The 21,174-nt window shown below is 36.4% G+C and overlaps 3 protein-coding genes and 1 long non-coding RNA gene across 6 annotated transcripts; 2 read left to right on the top strand and 2 right to left on the bottom strand.

Moving 5' to 3' along the window:
• Positions 1-358: 358 nt before the first annotated feature.
• AT2G08670 lies at positions 359-593 on the bottom strand. Its single transcript, NR_140386.1, has one exon. It is a non-coding gene; the product is annotated as an other RNA (long non-coding RNA).
• Positions 594-1,658: 1,065 nt separating this feature from the next.
• On the bottom strand, positions 1,659-3,755 carry ACD11 (Glycolipid transfer protein (GLTP) family protein). Its single transcript, NM_129023.5, has 4 exons — positions 3,125-3,755; positions 2,731-2,903; positions 2,385-2,533; positions 1,659-2,068 (listed from the first exon to the last, which is right to left on the bottom strand). The coding sequence occupies exons 1-4, from the start codon at positions 3,314-3,316 to the stop codon at positions 1,962-1,964; spliced, it is 621 nt and encodes a 206-aa protein (NP_181016.1). The 5' UTR covers positions 3,317-3,755; the 3' UTR covers positions 1,659-1,961.
• A 778-nt stretch (positions 3,756-4,533) lies between these two features.
• AIR9 (Outer arm dynein light chain 1 protein) lies at positions 4,534-17,140 on the top strand. 2 transcript variants are annotated; one of them, NM_129022.8, is made up of 38 exons: positions 4,534-4,881; positions 5,424-6,253; positions 6,352-6,423; positions 6,704-6,769; positions 6,860-6,931; positions 7,016-7,081; positions 7,214-7,276; positions 7,367-7,432; positions 7,732-7,831; positions 8,292-8,393; positions 8,680-8,912; positions 8,993-9,107; positions 9,221-9,341; positions 9,466-9,641; positions 10,010-10,145; positions 10,249-10,349; positions 10,458-10,505; positions 10,849-11,033; positions 11,113-11,230; positions 11,509-11,636; positions 11,896-12,067; positions 12,354-12,472; positions 12,583-12,751; positions 12,867-12,951; positions 13,033-13,106; positions 13,200-13,319; positions 13,476-13,671; positions 13,761-13,882; positions 14,139-14,343; positions 14,641-14,714; positions 14,859-14,997; positions 15,173-15,354; positions 15,441-15,596; positions 15,758-15,889; positions 16,140-16,198; positions 16,285-16,317; positions 16,403-16,534; positions 16,618-17,131. In NM_129022.8, exons 2-38 carry the CDS (start codon positions 5,441-5,443, stop codon positions 16,792-16,794), a joined length of 5,127 nt encoding a protein of 1,708 aa, NP_181015.7. In that variant the 5' UTR covers positions 4,534-4,881; positions 5,424-5,440; the 3' UTR covers positions 16,795-17,131. The 2 variants fall into 2 exon arrangements, with proteins under 2 accessions (NP_181015.7, NP_001324697.1); NM_001336523.1 differs by having other exon boundaries at positions 4,558-5,094; positions 16,618-17,140.
• Positions 17,141-17,945: 805 nt separating this feature from the next.
• AT2G34670 (benzoyl-CoA reductase subunit C, putative (DUF630 and DUF632)) lies at positions 17,946-21,163 on the top strand. Of its 2 annotated transcripts, NM_001202747.2 has the most exons (5): positions 17,946-19,389; positions 19,509-19,690; positions 19,772-19,995; positions 20,103-20,436; positions 20,536-21,163. In NM_001202747.2, the coding sequence occupies exons 1-5, from the start codon at positions 18,510-18,512 to the stop codon at positions 20,998-21,000; spliced, it is 2,085 nt and encodes a 694-aa protein (NP_001189676.1). In that variant the 5' UTR covers positions 17,946-18,509; the 3' UTR covers positions 21,001-21,163. The 2 variants fall into 2 exon arrangements, with proteins under 2 accessions (NP_001189676.1, NP_181014.2); NM_129021.2 differs by having other exon boundaries at positions 18,008-19,389; positions 20,103-21,155.
• The last annotated feature ends 11 nt before the right edge of the window (positions 21,164-21,174 follow it).

Genomic DNA, 21,174 nt, shown 5'->3' with positions numbered 1-21,174 from the left:
ACAGCATTCAGAAGTTTATTCCTATCGAACGCTAGATCTGAAGAAGAAGCTAACAAATTTGTTGACATGTCTTGAACTCTAGGCAGGCTTGGTACATCTGTTAATTATGTGATTTTTAATTCTTTTCATGAACTCATGTCTCTTCTTACATGTTTTTATTTGTTGATTTTGCTATCTCTACTATATATTTGCATAGTATCTGTATTGCTTTCGTTTCGGTTCTCTATATATATATATATAGAAGTAACATGTAACAATAACATTGCAAATTTGTAATGTATAACAAAATCATTGAAATATCAAGAATAGAGGTACAATATCATTAAATTAAACAAAACTTAATTATCAAGCAGCGGTATAAAGAGAAAATTTTGCAGAGTCGCATTATCGATCTGCTATGGCTTTAGGTTACTAATCTAAACCAAAAATACCAAATAAGCAAATAAACCACAAAGCAGAATAAAAGCAACCAATTGTATAAGTAAATTGAACACATCCTTTGACGACAGTCCCTCTCCGCCACAACATTTGACATGTCGTTTGGCCCAATAGAAACTCGCCACTAGAGCCATGATGAGGAGGAGACCAACAAGCAAGGTGGCTATAATAATGTAACCAATATTCTTCATATTGCTCTTCGAATTCACTGCACCAAAAATTTCTTCTTTTTAACTTTGTTTTGTGTCTTCTTCTTCTCCGGTATAGGTGATGTTTATATACACGTCTTGTCAACAGAAAAGTTAACATTTTTCACTAAGGAACATTGGAAGTTTTACATTTTACGGCACTTTCTTGATCCTCATACCATCATATATGTACACATGTATTTAGTGAATCAAAACTATTAAACTATTTTAACATTTTTCTTCTAAAATTAATAATTAATTTCTAAATTTCCTTAATTATTGTACAAAAAATTAAAAGCAATAAGTTTTTAAATTTCATTAATTATATGATGAAGAGTTTATATTTTTTTTCTCATTTTTCATTTTTTTTTAATTTTTTAATTACAAGATATATATAGTTTCTTTATGTTTAATTTTTTTTATATTTAATATTTTCTTAATTCAAAACTAAAATAATTATATTTCAATTTTTAGTTTATTTATTTATTTATAAGATACTAATAGTTTCTTTATATTTATCTTCTTTACTTTTCAATCCTTTTTAATTTTTATTTTTAAATTATAAGAGACATTTAGCTTTTTAATATTTATCTTCTTTACTTTTTAATCATAAATATTTTATGATAAATTAATTAAATTATGTATTGCTTGTTTTAGATACTGACATATCAAGCTGTGAGAGAGAGTTAAGCTTCTTTCATATATATAATACAACTAAAAAATTGAATCGTCAAAGAAAAATACCAGTAAAACAGAAATTTTCTGATTTTAAAAGGGCAAAAAGGTTAATAATGCCGAATTTTAACGAAGACGCTTTTGTCCGAAAAAGATTGTTAACTAGCGATGACTATGAGTCTTGAGATTCTTCACCAATAAATGCCGACTCGCTTGGATTAGGGATATATATCATCAAGATACGTGATTACTGGTGCCCATGCATTTACATAGTAATCTTACATTGTTAAATTTAACATTTTGTTACTATGTAATCTTACCTACGAAAATTAAAAATTAAAAATAATATATTTTTTTGTTGAATAAGTAACACAACTTGAAGCACCAACTACTTTGGTTTATACTAGAATTTCAAAACCAAAGAGAGTGAAATTGAAACAAACCGTTTAATACGTTCCTACAACCCGTGTAAAGCTTCTTCTGCTTACTATGAGATAAACTGTGTTTATTAAAAGAAGAGATAAAACGACAGATTAAGGACATACTCAATTTATTCCAATGTATTTCGTCGCTGTTGTTATGACATTACATAGCTTGATGTGAGAACATAGGTTATTTTGTCTAAAGAGTAACAATAGTTATGCCTTTTTTTCAGGCTCTTCACCAATCAATACCGAGTTGCTTGGAGAGGAATAGATTATCAAGATACGTGATTAATGGTGCCGATGAATTGACATAGCTTTGCATATGTATCTTAGCCGCCGCCTCTGTAACAACATTCATAAATAAATGAAAAAAACAATATCGTCAGCGAACATAATGAAGAAGAAACTCGATTTATGAAATCTCAAACAGAGATAGTATTGGAAAATTCAAAATCTAATATCCTACTGCCAAATGAACTTAAAACCAATGTGAATCTCAAAGAGTTCTCTCTTATGATACCAGGACTTATACAGGCCAAATATTGCCGTGATATCTACCTAATCCTGTGAAGACCTTGAAACTAATCTGACTACTTAAACTACTAGTTTATCAAACACACCATCCACTTTGAGCATATTAACTAGTTGATGAACTCACCATCCTCTTTGAGCATATTAAGTAGGTGAGCCCTTGTGGGAAGAGCATACATCCCAAGAGAAACAGCTTTCCGTATAGCCCATCCATGGTGGGGAGCAAACACTTGAGCATAAGACTTAGTTGCTGGATCCTTCAAGGAGTTATCTCCTCTGCAAAAGATATCAAACTACATTTCAATCTTCTAATCTTGACCAAAAATAAAAGAAAACTACAACAGGACTCCATTTTTTCATTTACTTCAGTGTCCATATTTAAATCACACATCCTACAAACTGGCACGGCTAATGCATTTGATCAAAATTTTCACAAGAACTCAAATAAGAGAGAGTTCAGAAGAATCACTTACTCGGAAGCTATGATCTGTTCAAAGAGAACTTTGACCATGTCAAGACCACGCTTAACCCTCAAAAGGTTTCTCGTATGACTACCAGCTTTCCTTACACAATCTGCCTCAATATCTTTGTCCATCATTACCACTAATGTCGATATCGAACTCGACGCCCTCACAAGATCATCAACCTATAGTCACATTCACAAGTTTTAACATTTCATTTTCCAAAACATTCATCCTCCAGATAAACAAACACAACATCCATTTCCATCAAATTAGCAAAATTCAGTCTGAGTACTACAGAAACTAAATCAATTCCAACATCTCACAATATACTCAATAGTACATGAAAGTGAACACAACTAGAAAAAGATTCGGACTTTGATTCAAATCTACTACATAAACAAACCTTGGCAACATAGTCCATTTCCGCAAACTTAAAAGCTATTCCAAGGCAACCAAAGAGAGGCGAGACCAGAGAGCAAGCGTGAGAGAATTGCGTTACAGGAACTTCCGGATTCGGTGAATTCACGATGATTGCTAGTTTTTTGAAAGCGGCTGAGATTTTTCTCAGTGGCTTATCTGCTTCCGAATCCGCCATGGAAGATCTCTCTCCTTCTCTCTCTCTGTCGTCTTCTCCTGATTAACAAGTTTTGTTCTTGTGTGATTATTCCGATTGGTGTTCTGTGATTTGCCGCGGAATCTACTTTGCTGCAAGACGACTCAAAAAGGCGGCGATTCGCTGATCACTAATTGTCTTTGTTTGGCGTTCAGATCATTCCTATCCTTCATCTGGATAGTATTATCCTCACCGTGTGAATGAATAACCGAATCCAACCGAAATAACCTGTAGGAATACCGAAATAATAGAATTGAATCCGAACCAAATTCGGTTTTGTGCAATTGAACCGAAGAAACATAAATACGTATGCTTAAACTATAGATAGTAGTTGGGCAATAGACTTGTGTTGAAGCTACTTGAAGAAAAGATGATGATGATGATGAATTATGAATAATGTTCAAGAATTAAGATATGAAGCTTTCATTGGGATACTTTAGTTAAAAAGATTATCATCATCAACAAATGTGATTTTTTTCAAACTTTCATTTATGTTCCACTCTGGCTATACATATTTTTGTTTTTCGATTCTTTTCATTGATTAAAACAAGGTACCAAAATTATAGGTAGGGGATAATAATATTTAGTGGGTTATACTAATAATTATTGGGTAGAAGGAATGGCGGATGCAATTATTTTGATTACTTATAAAAGATAGTGACATTAATTGATTCTTAGGTGGAGCTTATTTTAAAATTAATTGAAGATTTTTATGAGTAATAATTTAGGATAAGTAGAACACAAAAAATTTAAATTTTTTTAAAAAGGAATCTGTTTTCTTGACTTTTTGAGCACATCATTTTATCGTTGGTTAAATAAATAAAAACAATTTCATCAGTTTTCGAAAAACGTCCACTTGCCATTTAACTCTGCCTTTACGGTTTCCGCCAATTTAAAATTCTCTAAATTTTCAAACTTTTCTCTCTCACCATCAAATTCTCTAATTTATTCTCTTTTTATAATGTTCCTCTCTTTTCTTCTGGATAATTACTTTTCATTATAGTCCCTATACTACTATAATTATCCACAACTGTCTCATACTTTTATAACCGTTTTATCATTTTCACCGGGTAAACTTAGAAACAAAATTGAGTTTCCGACATCGCATGATAATTTTAAATGTAAGGTACTTGCATGGAACTTTAAAAAATAAGAGGGTGAAAAACATAAATTAAAGTATAATATAGGGGTGTATATTTTGGGTTAAACATATTACACAACACACTCTTCCGCTACACACTGTTTACACTGTTCCTTACTTTTTTTTCTTTTTCTTTCGCCAACATCTCTCTCTCCAGCTATTTTCCCTCAATTTTTAATCGTCGTTTTCACTTTTGTTCGATTCCATTCAAAAAAGCTTCAATCAGTGAGCTGCGTTTTTTATTCTCTGCTTCATCCAGATCTACATTTCTCTGTTTCAGCCTCTATTGCTCTGTTTAACAAGTTCTCAACGGCCGGAATCGTCGCCGGGATTCTCGCCACCGGAGTTATTGTGAAACGGTGAAAATGGGTTTTTGATTTTACTGGTTACTTCATTGTTCAGTGCAGTAAGTATTTATTTTCCTTGTCCTGTCTTACTATTGGTTTATTTCCTTAAATGAAGAAACTTTATTTTCCCCGAATTTCTTCATTGCTAAAAACTCTCACTTTCTGCAATTTCGTCTGCTTGTTTCACTCACAAGAATTTCACATTTTTTTCAAAAATAAACACTGCTTAATGCGGATTGGTTGTTCACAAAAGGACCAAAAAATCGTAGAAGGTAACCGACAGTGTTAGCTGAAAGAAGCCAGAAACTCTGTTTGTCTGTGTTCTTGAATTTAGACAATCTACTAAAGTCCGTACTTTTTTTATTAGTAAATCCTGTTATGACCGGACCCAATAAAGTAGAGTAATTGTTACATGCGCGTTCCATTCCAAACAATGTGCGTGGGCCACTTGGTCATTTGATTCTGTATTTTTACTTCGGAGAAATTTGGATACAACAAATAAAGTAGAGAGATTGTGTATAATGAATAAAGTTTCCTTTTTTTTGTTAATGATTTGATCATGCGTCTCTTCTGATTTGAGTTTCTTTTGTATCTGCATAAGTTTGGATTGATTTCACTATGGAGGAAGTAGCAGCTAAGGTTGAGGAAGAAACTGTGGAAACCAATGTAGATGCAGTGAAAGAGGACAATGCAACTATAGCTAATGAAAGCAGAAGCCCAGAGAGTGTTTCTGCAGTGTCTGTGGTGTCAAATCGAGCTGCTTCTACTAAAAAGAAACCAGTTATTAGTTCGAATTTAATAAAGCCAACTGCGTCTTCTTCATTACGGGTCTCGGGTACTACGCCTGTGACTATCAGGAGAAATAGTACTGGAGGAGTAACAGAGAATTTAGCTGGTACCTCTAAGGTTCTGCCTAAGCAAGTGAGTACTACTGCCTCACGTACTGATCCGGTAAGACGATCACTTCCAGAATTGAGGAAGAGCTCTGTGTCTTCTCTTTCTGCTAAGACTGTATCCAAACCAAGCCTTTCCGAGAGTAAAAAGTCTGTCCCCGTATCACCAGGTAGTCGGAGTTTGACAAAGTCAACTGGGTTTAGTTTAAGTAAGCCTGAGTCTTCTGCTAGACCAGCCATGAGTGTTTCTGTGTCTTCGAAAAGAGCTCCATCTTCATCAGTTGACAGTAGTGGCAGCAGGACTAGTAGTGGAAGACTACACTCTACTCTCACAAGTGGGAGGACAGTTTCTAAAGTTTCTTCTCCCTCTGCGGGATCATCACCTTCTGTTTCTAGCAGTATAAGATCAAAGTCATTTTCGTCACCTCTAGACCGGACTTCCAACTTCTCTGGACGGAAGAAAACATCTACCCCTGAAAGCCGTGATTCACGACTCATTATTCTTCCAAAGGTGGAGGTTAAAGCTGGCGATGACATGGTACAAATTCACTTTCTCTTTGTACTTGCTAGATTTTCATACAATAGGTTCAATCCTTTCTGTGGTTGTTGATTAATGGATGTCTGTAATTGCTTAAGAGATTGGATCTTAGAGGCCACAGGATTCGCAGTCTAACCTCTGGTGGCTTACACTTATCACCAAACTTAGAGGTAAACTTATATTTCCATAGTAACTTCACAGTGTTCTAGTGCAATGCTTTGTGACAATGATGTTTATGTACATATATGCCAATTGTGGATTTGAATAGAAGTAGGGAGGATTAGTTATTTACATCTCACGAGGAAAAACTTTGAATCTTCTTAGTGAGTTCCTGCTGCTAGTTTTAAAAATCTCCGAACGACAAATACAATCTTTTGGACACTAAATATGCCGCCTCATTTATGCGAGTATTCAACTTATTTTAATTTCCTCTACTTCTACTCTTTCCAGTTTGTCTATCTTAGAGACAATCTCCTATCTACGCTGGAAGGTATTGAGATATTGAATCGAGTCAAGGTCAGTAAATTCATTTTCCTGGGGTTCTTGGTTTTTAATAGATATATATGCTCACACTAGCTATGATTCTGTTACTATCATTAATCTCAGGTTCTGGATTTGAGTTTTAATGATTTCAAAGGGCCTGGATTTGAACCACTTGAGAATTGCAAAATGCTGCAGGTTTCTTTCTCTCCCATTCTATCCTTGGTTCTTCCTTCATGAGTGCTATCTGATGAACATTTAAATCTTATATTACTTGGGCAGCAACTTTATCTTGCTGGAAATCAGATAACTTCACTTGCTAGTCTGCCTCAACTTCCAAACTTAGAGGTGAGCATCAGAAATTACAAAGCCTCTTGTTCCAATTTTGTGCCAAATAATTGCTATCAAGTCTTCATACTTACATACTTGTGGATTGCCCCTTACTTTTTCCAACTATCACCTTTCTTGTTCCCATGGTAGTTTCTCTCGGTTGCTCAAAATAAATTAAAGTCACTTGCAATGGCAAGCCAGCCCCGGCTTCAGGTAGATTTTCTGTTTCAGAATTGAGGTTGTTTTCAGTACCTTGTTACAAGTCATAGTTTTTTAGAGATCTTATAAATTTTTTTTTCTCAGGTACTAGCAGCAAGTAAGAACAAGATAACAACTCTGAAGGACTTTCCGTATCTACCAGTTCTTGAGGTTTCAATCTTTATGTTCCCAATTTTTATTTTTTTCACACATTTCTTATTTGGCTGATTGGTTGTCGCATGCACTGCTTTAATAAAACATCTTATGGGACATGAGATTACCTAGTATAAAAGATTGAAAAACCACCACTTATGGGAAATTCTCTCCTCTGAACCAATGGTCCAATTTGAGTACTTAATTTTTTGGTAATGGCATTTGGCCCTGTTATAACAGAAACAATGTTCCATTAATTCAATACATATATACTAATACGTAGTTTGTAATTTCATATTGTGTTTTTCCTTTTACAGCATCTGCGGGTTGAGGAAAATCCATTGCTGAAGATTTCTCACTTGGAAGCGGCATCCATACTACTCGTAGGTCCTACCTTGAAGAAATTCAATGACAGAGGTACTCTTTTGTAGAACGAAGTGCTGTAGTTTGCTTAAGACTGATCGTTTCATGAGAAAGATGACTAGCATGTCTAAGTTTTCATTCATCATATGGCCTTCCAAGTAAGAATTTTTCTGATGGTGAAATCTGAGCAATAGCATGTTAGAAGAGGTAGGAGATTTTGCGATGTTAGATCAATGGAGATAAACACAAATGATTTTATCTTTATCAATTGTTTTTGATAATCTGGATGGAAACTACTTCTGAACGGTTGGATTTCTTGGAATTGTGGGAATAACACAACTAACATACTGGCTGTATTTTAAAAAATAATAACCGCAATGATTAAATATAAAAGATTTAGGAATGAAGTGTTTTACTGATACATTAGAAAGTATTCAGAAGTTGTTTCTTGGGATGTAGCTTGGCATTTATCTAGGTCTATGTGGTCCATGATAACCTTAAAATTTTTCTTTAGATCTCTCTCGTGAGGAAGTGGCAATTGCCAAGCGTTATCCTCCACAAACAGCTCTCTGCCTCAGAGAAGGTTGGGAGTTTTGCAAGTCTGATCTTGCAGCAGGTATGTATCTGCCTCTCAGAGTTGTATAATCTTTCATTGTAGCTTGATGGTAGTGCAATCTTCATATGAAAACTAAAACCTTTCACTCTCCCTTGATTTTTATTTGTTACCAATGGTCACACTTAGAAAGTTGACTGTTTAATCAAATTAGCATTTTCATCCCTTTCGTACTAGTTGCTAGTTGAACTTTTATGTGAATAGATAAGTCCGTTTGTTCAACTCCAAGTTCCGTATTTGCATCTAATAACTTTTAAATATTCATATTCCTGCAACTTCTTGTGTGCAGAATCGACATTCCGCTTCTTAGTTGAGAGGTGGAAGGACACATTACCTTCTGGTTATCTTATTAAAGAAGCACATGTTGACCGACCTTCTGAAGAAGCTCCCTGTCAATGCCACTTTGGTCTTTTTCAGGAAAGTCCTACTGCTACAGATCAAGAATTAGCCCTGAAATTTCAATGGTCTGTGGCGGACAGATCTCTTTCTAATTTCGTTCCTATTCTTAATGCAACCAAGGAGGTAAAATTTACTTTGCCATATTTTCATTTGCATGTGTAAAAAAGTATCTGTTCTTTTATTCTCTTTCTAATTTGCAATAGGTCTATTGGCCCAAACGTGAAGACATTGGTAAAATTCTAAAGATAGAATGTACACCTGTTATGGCTGAGACTGAATATCCATCCATATTTGCCATATCTTCCCCAGTTCAACGAGGTATGCTTCTTCAGTTATACAATAGGCCATATGGACGTTTTCCATTTTCATGTGCTTTGCACTGTATCCTTCTATTGGTGTCCTCTAGAATATCACAGTGAAGTGCTGTGCAGGAAAGGGAATACCAAAAGTTGTGAGCCTTGAATTAAATGGGGAACTAGTTGAGGGGAATATTATCAAGGGTCAAGCAGTGGTTGCATGGTGTGGTGGGACACCAGGAAAGTGTATTACCAGGTAAATCGTGTTTTCTGCTATCTCCTTTTGTTATATGCAGCTTCTAATAATTCTGTCTATTCTAATTTGTTGATTCACTTATCATTAATAACCAAAGAGGTATGGTTTCCTTTTTTAAAACCAGTTGGTTGAGGAGAAAGTGGAATGGGAGCCCTGTGGTGATCGATGGAGCTGAAGATGAGGAATATATGTTATCTTTAGATGATGTGGGATCAAGTATGGTTTTCATGTACACACCAGTCACAGAAGGAGGTGCAAGAGGAGAGCCTCAGTATAAGTACACAGAGTTCGTAAAAGCAGGTAGATGGAAAAAACTTCTAATAGATAGTATCTTTTCCTTTTTCACTACATTCGCATAGCATTGTCATTTGTGTTTCTTTGCTTTCATTATTGACTAATGGTTCAAAGTCTCTGTGGTTGCTTGCTTCTTTTGAATAGTTGTTGAATTCTTTACGATAGCAATAATCTTATTTATCTAATTTTATCTATGGATTAGTGTAAATTCCTGTCAACTGTTTTCAGATTGATTAACTTGCATGATAAAACTGATTCATGTAGTGTAGTGGTTGTTATTTGTATATTTCTTTATTTTTCATCTTTTAAACTACTAATGCCGCTGTCTGTGAATTTCCTGATCTGAGGGTACTAACTTTAAATTCTGGTGGCAGCGCCTCCATCTGTAAGTAATGTTCGAATTACTGGAGATGCTGTTGAAGGCTGCGTTCTCAAGGGGGTTGGAGATTATTTTGGAGGCAAGGAAGGTCCTAGCAAGTTCGAATGGTTACGGAAGAACAAGGAAACAGGGTAACTATACATGAGTGTCTGAATGTGTTGTCACTGCAGTATCTCTACTTTCTTTTTTCATGTTTCTTGGTCATGTTTGCTTAAAGCATATGTTTTATTACAGAGAACTCTCGTTGATATCGGCTGGAACCTCCGAGTATACATTGACCCAGGAAGATGTTGGCACACATGTAACTTTTGTGTACATACCTGCAAATTTTGAGGGTTGGTTTTCTTCCCGTTTCTTTTCCCTCGGGTTCTTACTTAGAAGAAAGCCTCAAATTATAGAGGGTTAGGCCGTAGACAATTCTGACGTATTCTAGAAAATTGCAGGGCTAGAGGGGGAACCAGTGTCAACTTCATCCAGTGTAGTCAAGCCAGGTATGCTAAAATCTTGTAAAAGACAGGCTTCTTTTATAGAAGAAGATGTTTTCCAAAGATACTGATTCATGTTGCTCGGGTTCTTCTTGTTGCTCTAACAATTGACTGTTGTGAACTAGCGTCTACTAGTTCTCGTTATTGGGCATGGCATGTTTTTTTTTTTTTTTGTTTTTTTCTTTTTTTTTTAATATATATATATATATATATCTTGGTGATAACGCTTAGCATTTGATTTGACGTATTTTATCCATTAGAACTGCCTGTTTGGATTTTTTTGCTGGACTGTTTCTCTTCATTTTTGGCTCATTTTGGTTTTTTTTGTTTATTTTTATTGAAACCCCAGCACCCCCGAAAGTAACAGATGCTAAGATAGTTGGTGACTTGAGGGAGAATAGTAAGGTCACTGTAACAGGTACTGTTACTGGAGGAACTGAAGGTTCAAGCAGAGTGCAATGGTTCAAATCAAGTTGTTCTATCCTGGAAGGAGACAATTCTCTTGAAGAATTGAGCACATCAAAAGTGGCAAAGGTAGGTTAATGTCTAATACTCATCAGAAAAGTTTGGAAGACATATATCTTATAATGTTGCATCTCAACGGTTTTTCCAGTCATTCCGTATACCCTTGGGGGCAGTGGGCTATTACATAGTTGCAAAGTATACTCCAATGACACCTGATGGGGAATGCGGTGAACCAGTATATGTACTCTCGGAAAGAGCAGTTGAGAGTAAGTTAAATCATATACTCTGGAACTTCTTTGAGTCTATTAGATTGTTGAATTTGCTTATTTATGAGTGATGAGCTATATTTTACTCTTGCCGCATTCATACATTTATTCCAGTAGCAGGATGATTTTCTCTCGACTTTAAATCATACCTATCTAATTCCAAGTATTCTCCTGCTCTGAGTTTTGTGTTTAGGTGATCATGTATTGTCTTTGATATGATCATGTTTTTGTGCCTGGACTGATTCAGTGCTAATTATTTTGATTTTAACAACTGGCAGCCCTTCCCCCCAGCTTAAATTTCTTGTCAATTACGGGAGACAATATCGAGGGTGGAATATTGACAGCATCCTACGGATACATAGGAGGGCATGAAGGTAAAAGCAAATACGAATGGCATTATCATAAGGTATATATCTTTCAAGCTCTTCTATGCTGGTATTTCCCTCTGAAATTTAGTCTTAACTTTAGTTTCTATGTTCAGCTCCAGGCACGGTACTGTGTCTTTTGAGATGAAGTTCAGATTATCCATGTGAAAGTATAATTCAGAAAAGAAAAAAAAAAGCCTATGTTTTCTGTAAAAAATTAGTTGCCAAAAAAATCTTAGTGTGGCCTTGCCTTCGGGAAATTTAGTTGCATCTGATTGCTCTCTCCTTCTTCAAGCGCAGGCTGAAAATGATCTCCCTGGTGCATTGATACCTGAAGCCTCTGGGCTTCTTCAGTATACGATTACTAAAGAAGCTATAGGTAAATTCATTTCATTTCAATGTATTCCTGTGAGGGATGATGGGATTGTGGGTGAGCCAAGAAGTTGCATGTCCCAGGAACGTGTTCGTCCAGGTAATCAATGTCTTGTTGTTTCCGTGCTATAAGATGATCTTGGAATTTTCTGATGCAATGTGAACTTGAACTAGTTTGGCAAACTTTTAGAATGCGAGTTTGAAGTAGATGAATAAATCCTATATATAAGTATAGACTGAGAATCACAGATACTTTGAAGTCAAGTAGGCATTCAACCAAGATGAACATGAATTCTTCTTTTTCCTACAAATGTTTTCTCTGTCTATTTCACAGCAATTCTTGCCATAAAGGTTTACTTATTATACGTGGTTTTGTTGTTCACTAGGAAACCCAAGCACGGTATCTCTTCATGTTGTTGGAGCTCTTGTTGAAGGAACCATGCTATCTGCAGAGAAAGAATATTGGGGTGGTGAAGAAGGAGCATCAGTTTTCCGGTGGTTCCGGGTATGTAACTTCAACTTTACCAAATTTTCAAAATTAGGATGTGTTTCTGACTGCATCTCTTTTTTTTCCTTTTACCTTCAGTTAATTTTAAATTGTGAATTTTCTTGCAGACTAATTCAGATGGTACTCCATGCGAAATAAAGGGTGCAACTACTTCGTCATATCTACTGTCAGTCGGTGATATCGGTTACTTCATTTCGGTTTCTTATGAACCTGTGAGAAATGACAGAGCCCGTGGACCCACAGCCATTTCTGAAATAGCTGGACCAATTGTAGCTGGTATAATACTCTCTTCCCATTTGTTATCAAGCTTTGCGGTATCTGAAGGGGTACTAATTTCCATGAACGAGCGGGGTAAGTGAGATGATTTATCTTTTGATTCATTTCTCTGCAGGCCATCCAAATTGTCAGTCACTGGAGTTTCTTGGATCAATGATTGAAGGGCAACGCTTGAGCTTTGTTGCTTCATATACTGGAGGGTACCTTTTATAAAGTTGCTTGAGACTTATGTGATTGTTAGATGGAAAACTCCACAACTAAATTAACATTTTGCAACGCAGGATGAAGGGAAATTGCTATCTTGAATGGGTTAGGGTGAAAAATAATGGTGTTAAGGAAATATTGAGTAGTGATGGTAAGTTTTGATCCATTTTATACCTTTCGGTTCAGATTCCTTTCCGCCGCCTTAAAAATCCGCTTCAGATTATTCATTATGATCCCTGAACAGAGTTTTTGGATTTATCACTGGACGATGTCGGGGAAAGCATTGAACTTATTTACACTCCTGTTCGTGAAGATGGAATAGAAGGGAGTCCAAGGAGTATCAGGACTGATGGTATTGCTCCAGGTGAGCTGTCTTTTCAAATTTGAAAGAATGTCAATCTTGTACTTAGTTTTTGTAGAATGTCCATTTAAGCTAAAGGTTATACATTCTATCTTGGGTTTGTACACTGTTTTCTTAAATTTACTTATCTCAGCTCCTTCAATTTTTCCTTGTAAACAGCAAATCCTATGGGGTTGGAGCTTTTAATTCCTGACTGCTGTGAGAAACAAGAGGTTGTGCCTCATAAAACTTATTTTGGGGGCCATGAAGGTGTTGGAGAGTACATCTGGTATCGAACTAAGGTCAAGTTGCATGGATCTGCACTTACGGAAATATCCTATGCCGGTGAAGAGGTTGTTGTTTGTTGTAGAACATTGTAAGAGACATAGATTTCCCAAACTGTGTTCAAATTTCTTTCTTAGTTTATTCTTTTGGATAAGAGTGAATGATCTGATTCTCTTGCAGAAAATATACTCCATCGCTTGAAGATGTGGGGGCTTATCTAGTCTTGTATTGGATTCCTACTCGCGTAGATGGGAGAAGTGGGAAGCCAGTTGTTGTGATAACAAACTCTCCTGTTGCCCCAGGTACAGATATTGTCACACTTTCTATTATCTTGCTAATTTTGTCCTAATCAGATAAAACATTGTAGTTACCAATAATTGAATAATCATTGCAAATATCAATCTAGTTTGTTATGCTAATGACTACTTGCATAATATCACCTATCGATTTAAGCTTTTTCTTAACCTGTCAACATTCTTTTTTCTCCAATCTGTTTAAGCCATAGAGCTGATGTGTAAAAGTTTATGTTCTGACGGAATAAAATGAATAATGTTGCAGCTGATCCAGAAGTATCTAATGTTCGTGTGAAGAAACTTTTTTCGGATGCTTATTCTGGAGAAGGAGAGTACTTTGGTGGACATGAAGGTCCAAGTCTCTTCAGTTGGTACAGAGAGAATGATGGAACCATTGATCTTATTGATGGGGCTAACTCCAAAACGTATGAGGTGACTGAGTCAGATTACAATTGCCGGATATTGTTCGGGTATGTTTCCCCTGCCATCGATTGCTTTGATTATTTCTTTAGCATGCGTGTATTTATGGCTGTTTTGGTTTACACTTTTGAATGTTTTAGTTTTGTCTCATTCATGAAATAAACTCCTAGGCATGTGTTAACGGGTCTGAAGCCTTTAAGTTTTCAGAACTGGCAATGGTTGTCAGTTCATCGATTTTAATGTTTCTTGTTTTCGAAGTACTGATATAGGGTTCCTTAGCTCCATGATGGTTTTTGACTTTTGTATGCGAACTTTGAATCTTAGAACTTTTTCTACTTATTTTGCAGGTACACACCAGTTCGTTCAGATTCTGTTGTGGGAGAGCTAAAGATGTCTGAGCCAACTGAAATTATCCTCCCAGGTCTTCATTCTTGATCACTAGCAAAAGCTTGATTTCATTGATTTTTGTTCTTGTGTTATGTTTTCCTTTTTTGTTTCCATTTTGTTGGGTTTCTTCGAGGGTTCTCTTTGCAACACAATCCTAACACTTTTGATCACAATACAGAGGTTCCAAAAGTAGACATGCTTGCTTTCACCGGAAAGGCTGTACAAGGTGATGTTCTCACAGCCGTCCAAGTGATCCCAAAGACTGAAATTCAACAACTTGTTTGGAGCAAGTACAAAGGAGATATTCAATACCAATGGTATATGGAATTTCACCTTTAATCCCTGGCTAAATATATGCGTGAGACATTTTTGGGAGTTACCTATGATAACTGTAGATTCAGGGTGCTATAAGATTGGATATAAACGATGCCACAATAACCTTTCTCAGAAACTATTTTATGATTTAATCTCACATAACAATGGTTGTGACAGGTTCCGCTCACCGGAATCAGGGGATAAGATATCGTATGAGGCTCTCTCTTCAGAAATTTCGTGTTCATACAAGGTGCGGTTTGAGGATATTGGCAGATGTCTCAAATGTGAATGTGTAGTGCATGATGTGTTTGGAAGGTCTAGTGAACTAGCATACGCCGAGACTGATCCAATATCACCAGGTTTCATGCATTTCAGTTACCATTGCATCTTGTTTACCAATATCTCTGACGAGGTGAAGATGTGACCAACTTTGTGTCTGCTTCAGGTTTTCCTAGGATAGAGAAGCTAGAGATTGAAGGACAAGGTTTCCATACTAACTTATATGCTGTGCGGGGAAATTATTTTGGTGGTAAAGAGGGAAAGAGTAAAATCCAATGGCTTAGATCAATGGTTGGAAGCCCTGATCTCATCTCAATTCCAGGTAGGCAAAACTTGGGTCACATTGTTATTTCCTTCCTGTCAAAAGTAATGCTTACCATTTCTTGTAAGAGTCTCAATTCTTGGTTGTCTTGTATCCAAATACCTGGAAAAGTTTCAACCATTTTCATCTGTGGATTTGATTCAATTCGGTAAATTTTGTAGGTGAGACAGGAAGGATGTATGAAGCTAATGTGGATGATGTCGGATACAGACTGGTCGTTGTATATACACCCATACGTGAGGATGGTGTCCAAGGCCACCCAGTTTCTGCATCAACTGAGCCTGTTGCTGTTGGTAAGTTTTCCAGTTATCATCATAAATCATAATCATGATCATCATTGTCATGAATATTGTCGTTGTTGTTTGTTGTTATGTCTGTGTACTAGCTATAGTCACCAAGTCTCTCAAATATGACCTCAGTTTTACATACAGTAACTCTTTACTAGGTTCCTTTAAGACTTAAGAGGGATTTCTGTTTCCTTTTCCACGACTACTTTTCTTTTCTATTTTCCAATGGGATTTCACGGTGATGTTTAATTTGCAGAACCTGATATTCTTAAGGAAGTGAGACAGAAATTAGAAACTGGGTTAGTGAAGTTTGAGGTAAGATTAACTGTGTTTTGTTTTCTTAGCTTCACTATCCTTTATTCTCTTTTTTAAATGTCTGTTCCTCAATCAATTGGAATCAGGTGTTGTGTGACAAGGACCCTTATCCCAAAAAGGTATGTACTTCATAATTTTCTGGAGTTACAGTTTGATTCGTGTACATTAAATTGGGGTTTCTAAAAGGAACTGCTAATGATTTAGATTGTGGGAGAGGGAAATCTCGAGAGACGAATGCTAGAAATGAACAGGAAGAGAATAAAGGTTGTGAAACCAGGTTCAAAGACGTCTTTCGCAACTACTGAAGTCCGTGGAAGCTATGGTCCTCCTTTCCACGTAAGTATAACTTTGACCACAATCACTGGACTCTTTAATCTGCAAACTGTCTTTTAAAGTTATATCGTTTTGCATCAAACCAGGTGGAGACATTTCGTAACGACCAAAGAAGGCTAAGGATAGTTGTGGATAGTGAGAATGAAGTAGACATAGTGGTGCAGTCGCGCCATCTCCGCGATGTTATAGTACTTGTCATTCGCGGCTTTGCTCAGCGGTTCAACAGCACTTCACTCAATTCTCTACTTAAGATCGATACATGAAACCTTAAAGAGCGAACACGTCCATTGCAACTTTATTTCAGTGTGCCATTCAAAATCTCATTCGCTTTGTTGATGGAATTGTCTCTCTGTTTGTTTTGGTGCTTTCATCTTTCCAATATGCTGCGCTGTATACCAAATGGGTTTTAAAATCAAATTTCAATCAGGTTTTTGAAGTGCTATTATTACAAACCCAACTTCAACTGAATTGCATATTAGGTTTGGTTTGTTCTTGTTAAAGACTAGACTAAAAGATAATGACTGTAAATGCATACATAATTTGTTTTCATAGATGTTAACCTTTGTTTAGTCAATTTCAAATTACGTTTATTGATCTCTCATATCACGGACCTTTTGACACGAACTCAATCTTATGATTAGTTTATTTTGTTAATTTTTACTCTTTTTAGGTGGATGGATATGCATATGCAAATGGTTAACATGTTTGTCACTCATCTTTCGTGTAATCTTGTCACCTATTTCCCTTTTTCGTCTTCTTTTTCCCTACTTTTACTTGTAAAATAATTACAAACTCCAAACCTTTTAGGATAACAAAAGTTTTTTCTACTTTTTTTTTCTCTCTTCCCTATGTGAACATGCATAAAAACATGACAACCAAAAACAATACTTAATTTTTTTTTCAAAATACAAGAAAAAAATCAAACAATGAGCTAATCAAATGGTATCTTAGGCTCAAAACAGTTCCTTCTTGTGTAAGATAGTTCGCTGTTTATGCTAACCAACTCAATCTTTGCCTTTGATCATGTTTTGTCGCTTTAAAGATTAAAGGATATACTTTCTTTTCTTTCTTTATTATGACTTTGGTCGGATTTATAATTATTGTATGTAAAATATTTATATTTCTATATCCATTTGACATTAAACAAAAGGAAACCAATATTAATTATTATTATTTCTAAAAAAACTGTCACAGTGAATTGCAATTGTCTTTTATTTCCGTTTTCTTTAATTTTTTTTTTTTTTGAAAATTTACTAGTTTGTTCCTAAAACTTTCTTTCAAATTTTCCTCCTTCAAATCTTAATTTCTAGATATTCAAAGGAAAAATAATTTCGTTGAAATCAAGAAACAAAATAATAATAAATTAAAAAAGCGAAATTAAACAATGTCTGTTTCTTTCTTTGTACCAGGTTCCATGTCAGTATCACCTGTGCAAAATAAATAAATAAAAACATGCAATTTTGCTTTTCTAAACTCAATTTTGGTCTCAGTAGTATCATTCCAAATTTGTGTGTTTCTAATTGCATCGTTTTTCTTACTGTTTTTTGAGCTTTGGACCAATCTTTGACCTTTTTTCGAACTTGCTGTTTCCGCGAATCAAAGTCTCGTCCTTTTACCTTCTTCCTCCTAAAGATTTTCTCCAGAAATATAAAAAAAGGCGATTCCTTTATGGTGATTTAACTCATTCGCGAGCTTCCTTGGTATGTTCTCGAAAGCACATTTAGAGATTTGTTATCTGTAAACTCATGCTCCTTGAACACTTTTTATCTGCAAGTGACGAGCCACAAAACAAAAGCAGAAAAGAGAGCACTTTTGTTACTACTATCTCTCCAAGCCTTTTTGCCTAATTTTGTTTCTGATGAATCTCTAACTTCATAAAGCTTAGGCCTTTGGTTGAATCGTTTGTACATTTCTAAGAAAAAAGAGCTGATTTTAGCGATTTCGATTTGAGTTTGTTAAGTGATAAGAGTCTGAAGAAATGGGTTGTGCTGCTTCAAGAATTGATAATGAAGAAAAGGTTTTAGTGTGTAGGCAGAGAAAGAGGCTAATGAAAAAGTTATTAGGGTTCAGGGGAGAATTTGCAGATGCACAGTTGGCTTATCTTAGAGCTTTGAGGAACACTGGTGTTACTCTTAGGCAATTCACTGAGTCTGAGACCTTGGAGCTTGAAAACACTAGTTATGGTTTAAGTTTGCCTTTGCCTCCTTCGCCTCCTCCTACATTGCCTCCTTCACCTCCACCACCTCCTCCATTTAGCCCGGATTTGAGAAATCCTGAGACTAGTCATGACTTGGCTGATGAGGAGGAAGAGGGTGAAAATGATGGTGGTAATGATGGAAGTGGTGCAGCTCCTCCGCCTCCATTGCCGAATTCTTGGAACATTTGGAACCCTTTTGAGTCACTTGAGCTGCATAGTCATCCAAATGGTGACAATGTAGTTACACAAGTTGAACTGAAGAAGAAACAACAAATTCAGCAAGCTGAAGAGGAAGATTGGGCGGAGACGAAGTCTCAATTTGAGGAAGAAGATGAGCAACAAGAAGCAGGAGGTACTTGCCTTGATTTGAGTGTTCATCAAATAGAGGCTGTTAGTGGCTGTAACATGAAGAAGCCACGTCGTCTGAAGTTTAAGCTGGGAGAAGTTATGGACGGTAACTCATCTATGACAAGCTGCTCCGGTAAAGATCTTGAGAAAACTCATGTGACTGATTGTAGAATCAGGAGGACCTTAGAAGGAATCATCAGAGAGTTGGATGATTATTTTCTTAAAGCATCGGGTTGCGAGAAGGAGATAGCTGTGATAGTAGACATCAACAGTAGGGATACTGTTGATCCTTTCAGGTACCAGGAAACAAGAAGTAAGTGACTGACTGAGATTTTTAATCTTTTTTGATGTTGGACCAACTACAGATTTTGATTTGTGTTCATAAGCATAAACAATTTGTTGTACATATTATAATACTTATGTGGCTCGCAGGGAAGAGAAGCAGCTCGGCAAAGGTATTCAGTGCATTGTCATGGAGTTGGTCTTCAAAGTCTCTTCAGTTGGGCAAAGATGCTACAACAAGCGGGACTGTTGAACCCTGTAGGCCTGGAGCTCACTGCAGCACACTTGAGAAGCTATACACAGCTGAGAAGAAACTTTACCAGCTAGTCAGAGTAAGAGCTAGCTGATCTAACTCTTTCGGTGTTAGATTATCAAGTTCAACAATGAAATACTAAGTTTTATTCTCTGACCAGAACAAAGAGATTGCCAAAGTGGAGCATGAGAGGAAGTCTGCATTACTGCAAAAGCAAGATGGGGAAACCTATGATTTGAGCAAAATGGAGAAAGCACGCTTGTCTTTGGAGAGTTTGGAAACCGAGATACAGCGTCTAGAAGATTCCATAACTACAACACGCTCATGTTTGCTTAACTTGATCAATGATGAGCTGTATCCGCAGCTAGTTGCTTTAACTTCAGGGTAAACTCCACAACCACTCTTATGCTGACCATCTCATTGAAAAGCATTTTTTTTATGCGATTTGCATATGTCGCTTCTCAAGATTGATTTGGTCTTAATATGTGCAGGCTAGCACAGATGTGGAAAACAATGCTCAAGTGTCATCAAGTTCAAATTCATATATCCCAGCAACTGAACCATCTTCCGGATTACCCGAGTATAGATCTCAGTTCGGAATACAAACGCCAGGCGGTTAATGAACTAGAGACCGAGGTTACTTGCTGGTACAATAGCTTTTGCAAGTTAGTAAATTCCCAGCGAGAATACGTGAAAACACTCTGTACGTGGATCCAACTTACTGATCGCCTCTCTAACGAAGACAACCAAAGAAGTAGCTTGCCTGTTGCTGCTCGTAAGCTCTGCAAAGAGTGGCAGCTTGTATTTGAAAAGCTTCCTGATAAGGTTCTTCTATCACTTGCAGCTTATTTGTATTATTCTAGTTCATGGCTCTATGAAAGCCATCTTTAATACGTGCAAATGCAACTGTTTTGGGTGGCGTAGGTAACTTCAGAGGCCATTAAAAGCTTTCTGATGTCAATTAAATCTATTATTCATCAACAAGCTGAGGAATACAACCTGCGTAGGAAATGCAATAAACTTGAGAGGAGGCTTGAGAAAGAGCTAATTTCACTGGCTGAGATTGAAAGAAGGCTCGAGGGGATTTTAGCAATGGAAGAGGAGGAAGTAAGCTCAACGAGTTTGGGCTCTAAGCATCCGTTGTCAATCAAACAAGCCAAGATCGAAGCCTTGAGAAAACGAGTGGATATTGAGAAAACTAAGTACTTAAACTCGGTCGAGGTTAGTAAGAGAATGACACTAGACAACCTCAAATCAAGCCTTCCCAATGTCTTTCAGATGTTGACTGCTCTAGCTAATGTCTTTGCCAATGGGTTTGAATCCGTTAATGGCCAAACCGGTACAGATGTTTCCGACACATCCCAACATTCCGATGAATCTCAACCCTAAGAAAAGACCTCATTCCCTTTTTGATGTTTGTTTCTTTCTTGGTGCTTCAGTGAAGAGGTTTTTGTATATGAATGACTGTAAGAGAAACTCAACTTAACAACTTTGTCCAGCTCCAAAATCTGAAAAGGGTATTATTGTGTTGCTGCTTGTTCATGAATCATGAGATCCCATTTA

This window comes from Arabidopsis thaliana, chromosome 2, assembly GCF_000001735.4.
Source record: "Arabidopsis thaliana chromosome 2, partial sequence".
NCBI lineage: Eukaryota > Viridiplantae > Streptophyta > Magnoliopsida > Brassicales > Brassicaceae > Arabidopsis > Arabidopsis thaliana.
This window is presented reverse-complemented; position numbering and strand designations above follow the sequence as displayed.

Bases quoted from the DNA above. Each gene is read 5' to 3' on its own strand.
- ACD11 (NM_129023.5), bottom strand. From the start codon at position 3,316: ATGGCGGATTCGGAAGCAGATAAGCCACTGAGAAAAATCTCAGCCGCT. The intron at 2,534-2,730 runs GTAAGTGATTCT...TATCTTTTGCAG, and splicing joins GAACAGATCATAGCTTCCGA to AGGAGATAACTCCTTGAAGG. The intron at 2,069-2,384 runs GTGAGTTCATCA...ATGTTGTTACAG, and splicing joins TAATATGCTCAAAGAGGATG to AGGCGGCGGCTAAGATACAT.
- AIR9 (NM_001336523.1), top strand. From the start codon at position 4,932: ATGAAGAAACTTTATTTTCCCCGAATTTCTTCATTGCTAAAAACTCTC. The intron at 8,394-8,679 runs GTATGTATCTGC...TCTTGTGTGCAG, and splicing joins CAAGTCTGATCTTGCAGCAG to AATCGACATTCCGCTTCTTA. The intron at 16,535-16,617 runs GTAAGTATAACT...GCATCAAACCAG, and splicing joins GCTATGGTCCTCCTTTCCAC to GTGGAGACATTTCGTAACGA.
- AT2G34670 (NM_001202747.2), top strand. From the start codon at position 18,510: ATGGGTTGTGCTGCTTCAAGAATTGATAATGAAGAAAAGGTTTTAGTG. The intron at 19,390-19,508 runs GTAAGTGACTGA...TGTGGCTCGCAG, and splicing joins CAGGTACCAGGAAACAAGAA to GGAAGAGAAGCAGCTCGGCA. The intron at 19,996-20,102 runs GTAAACTCCACA...TAATATGTGCAG, and splicing joins CTAGTTGCTTTAACTTCAGG to GCTAGCACAGATGTGGAAAA.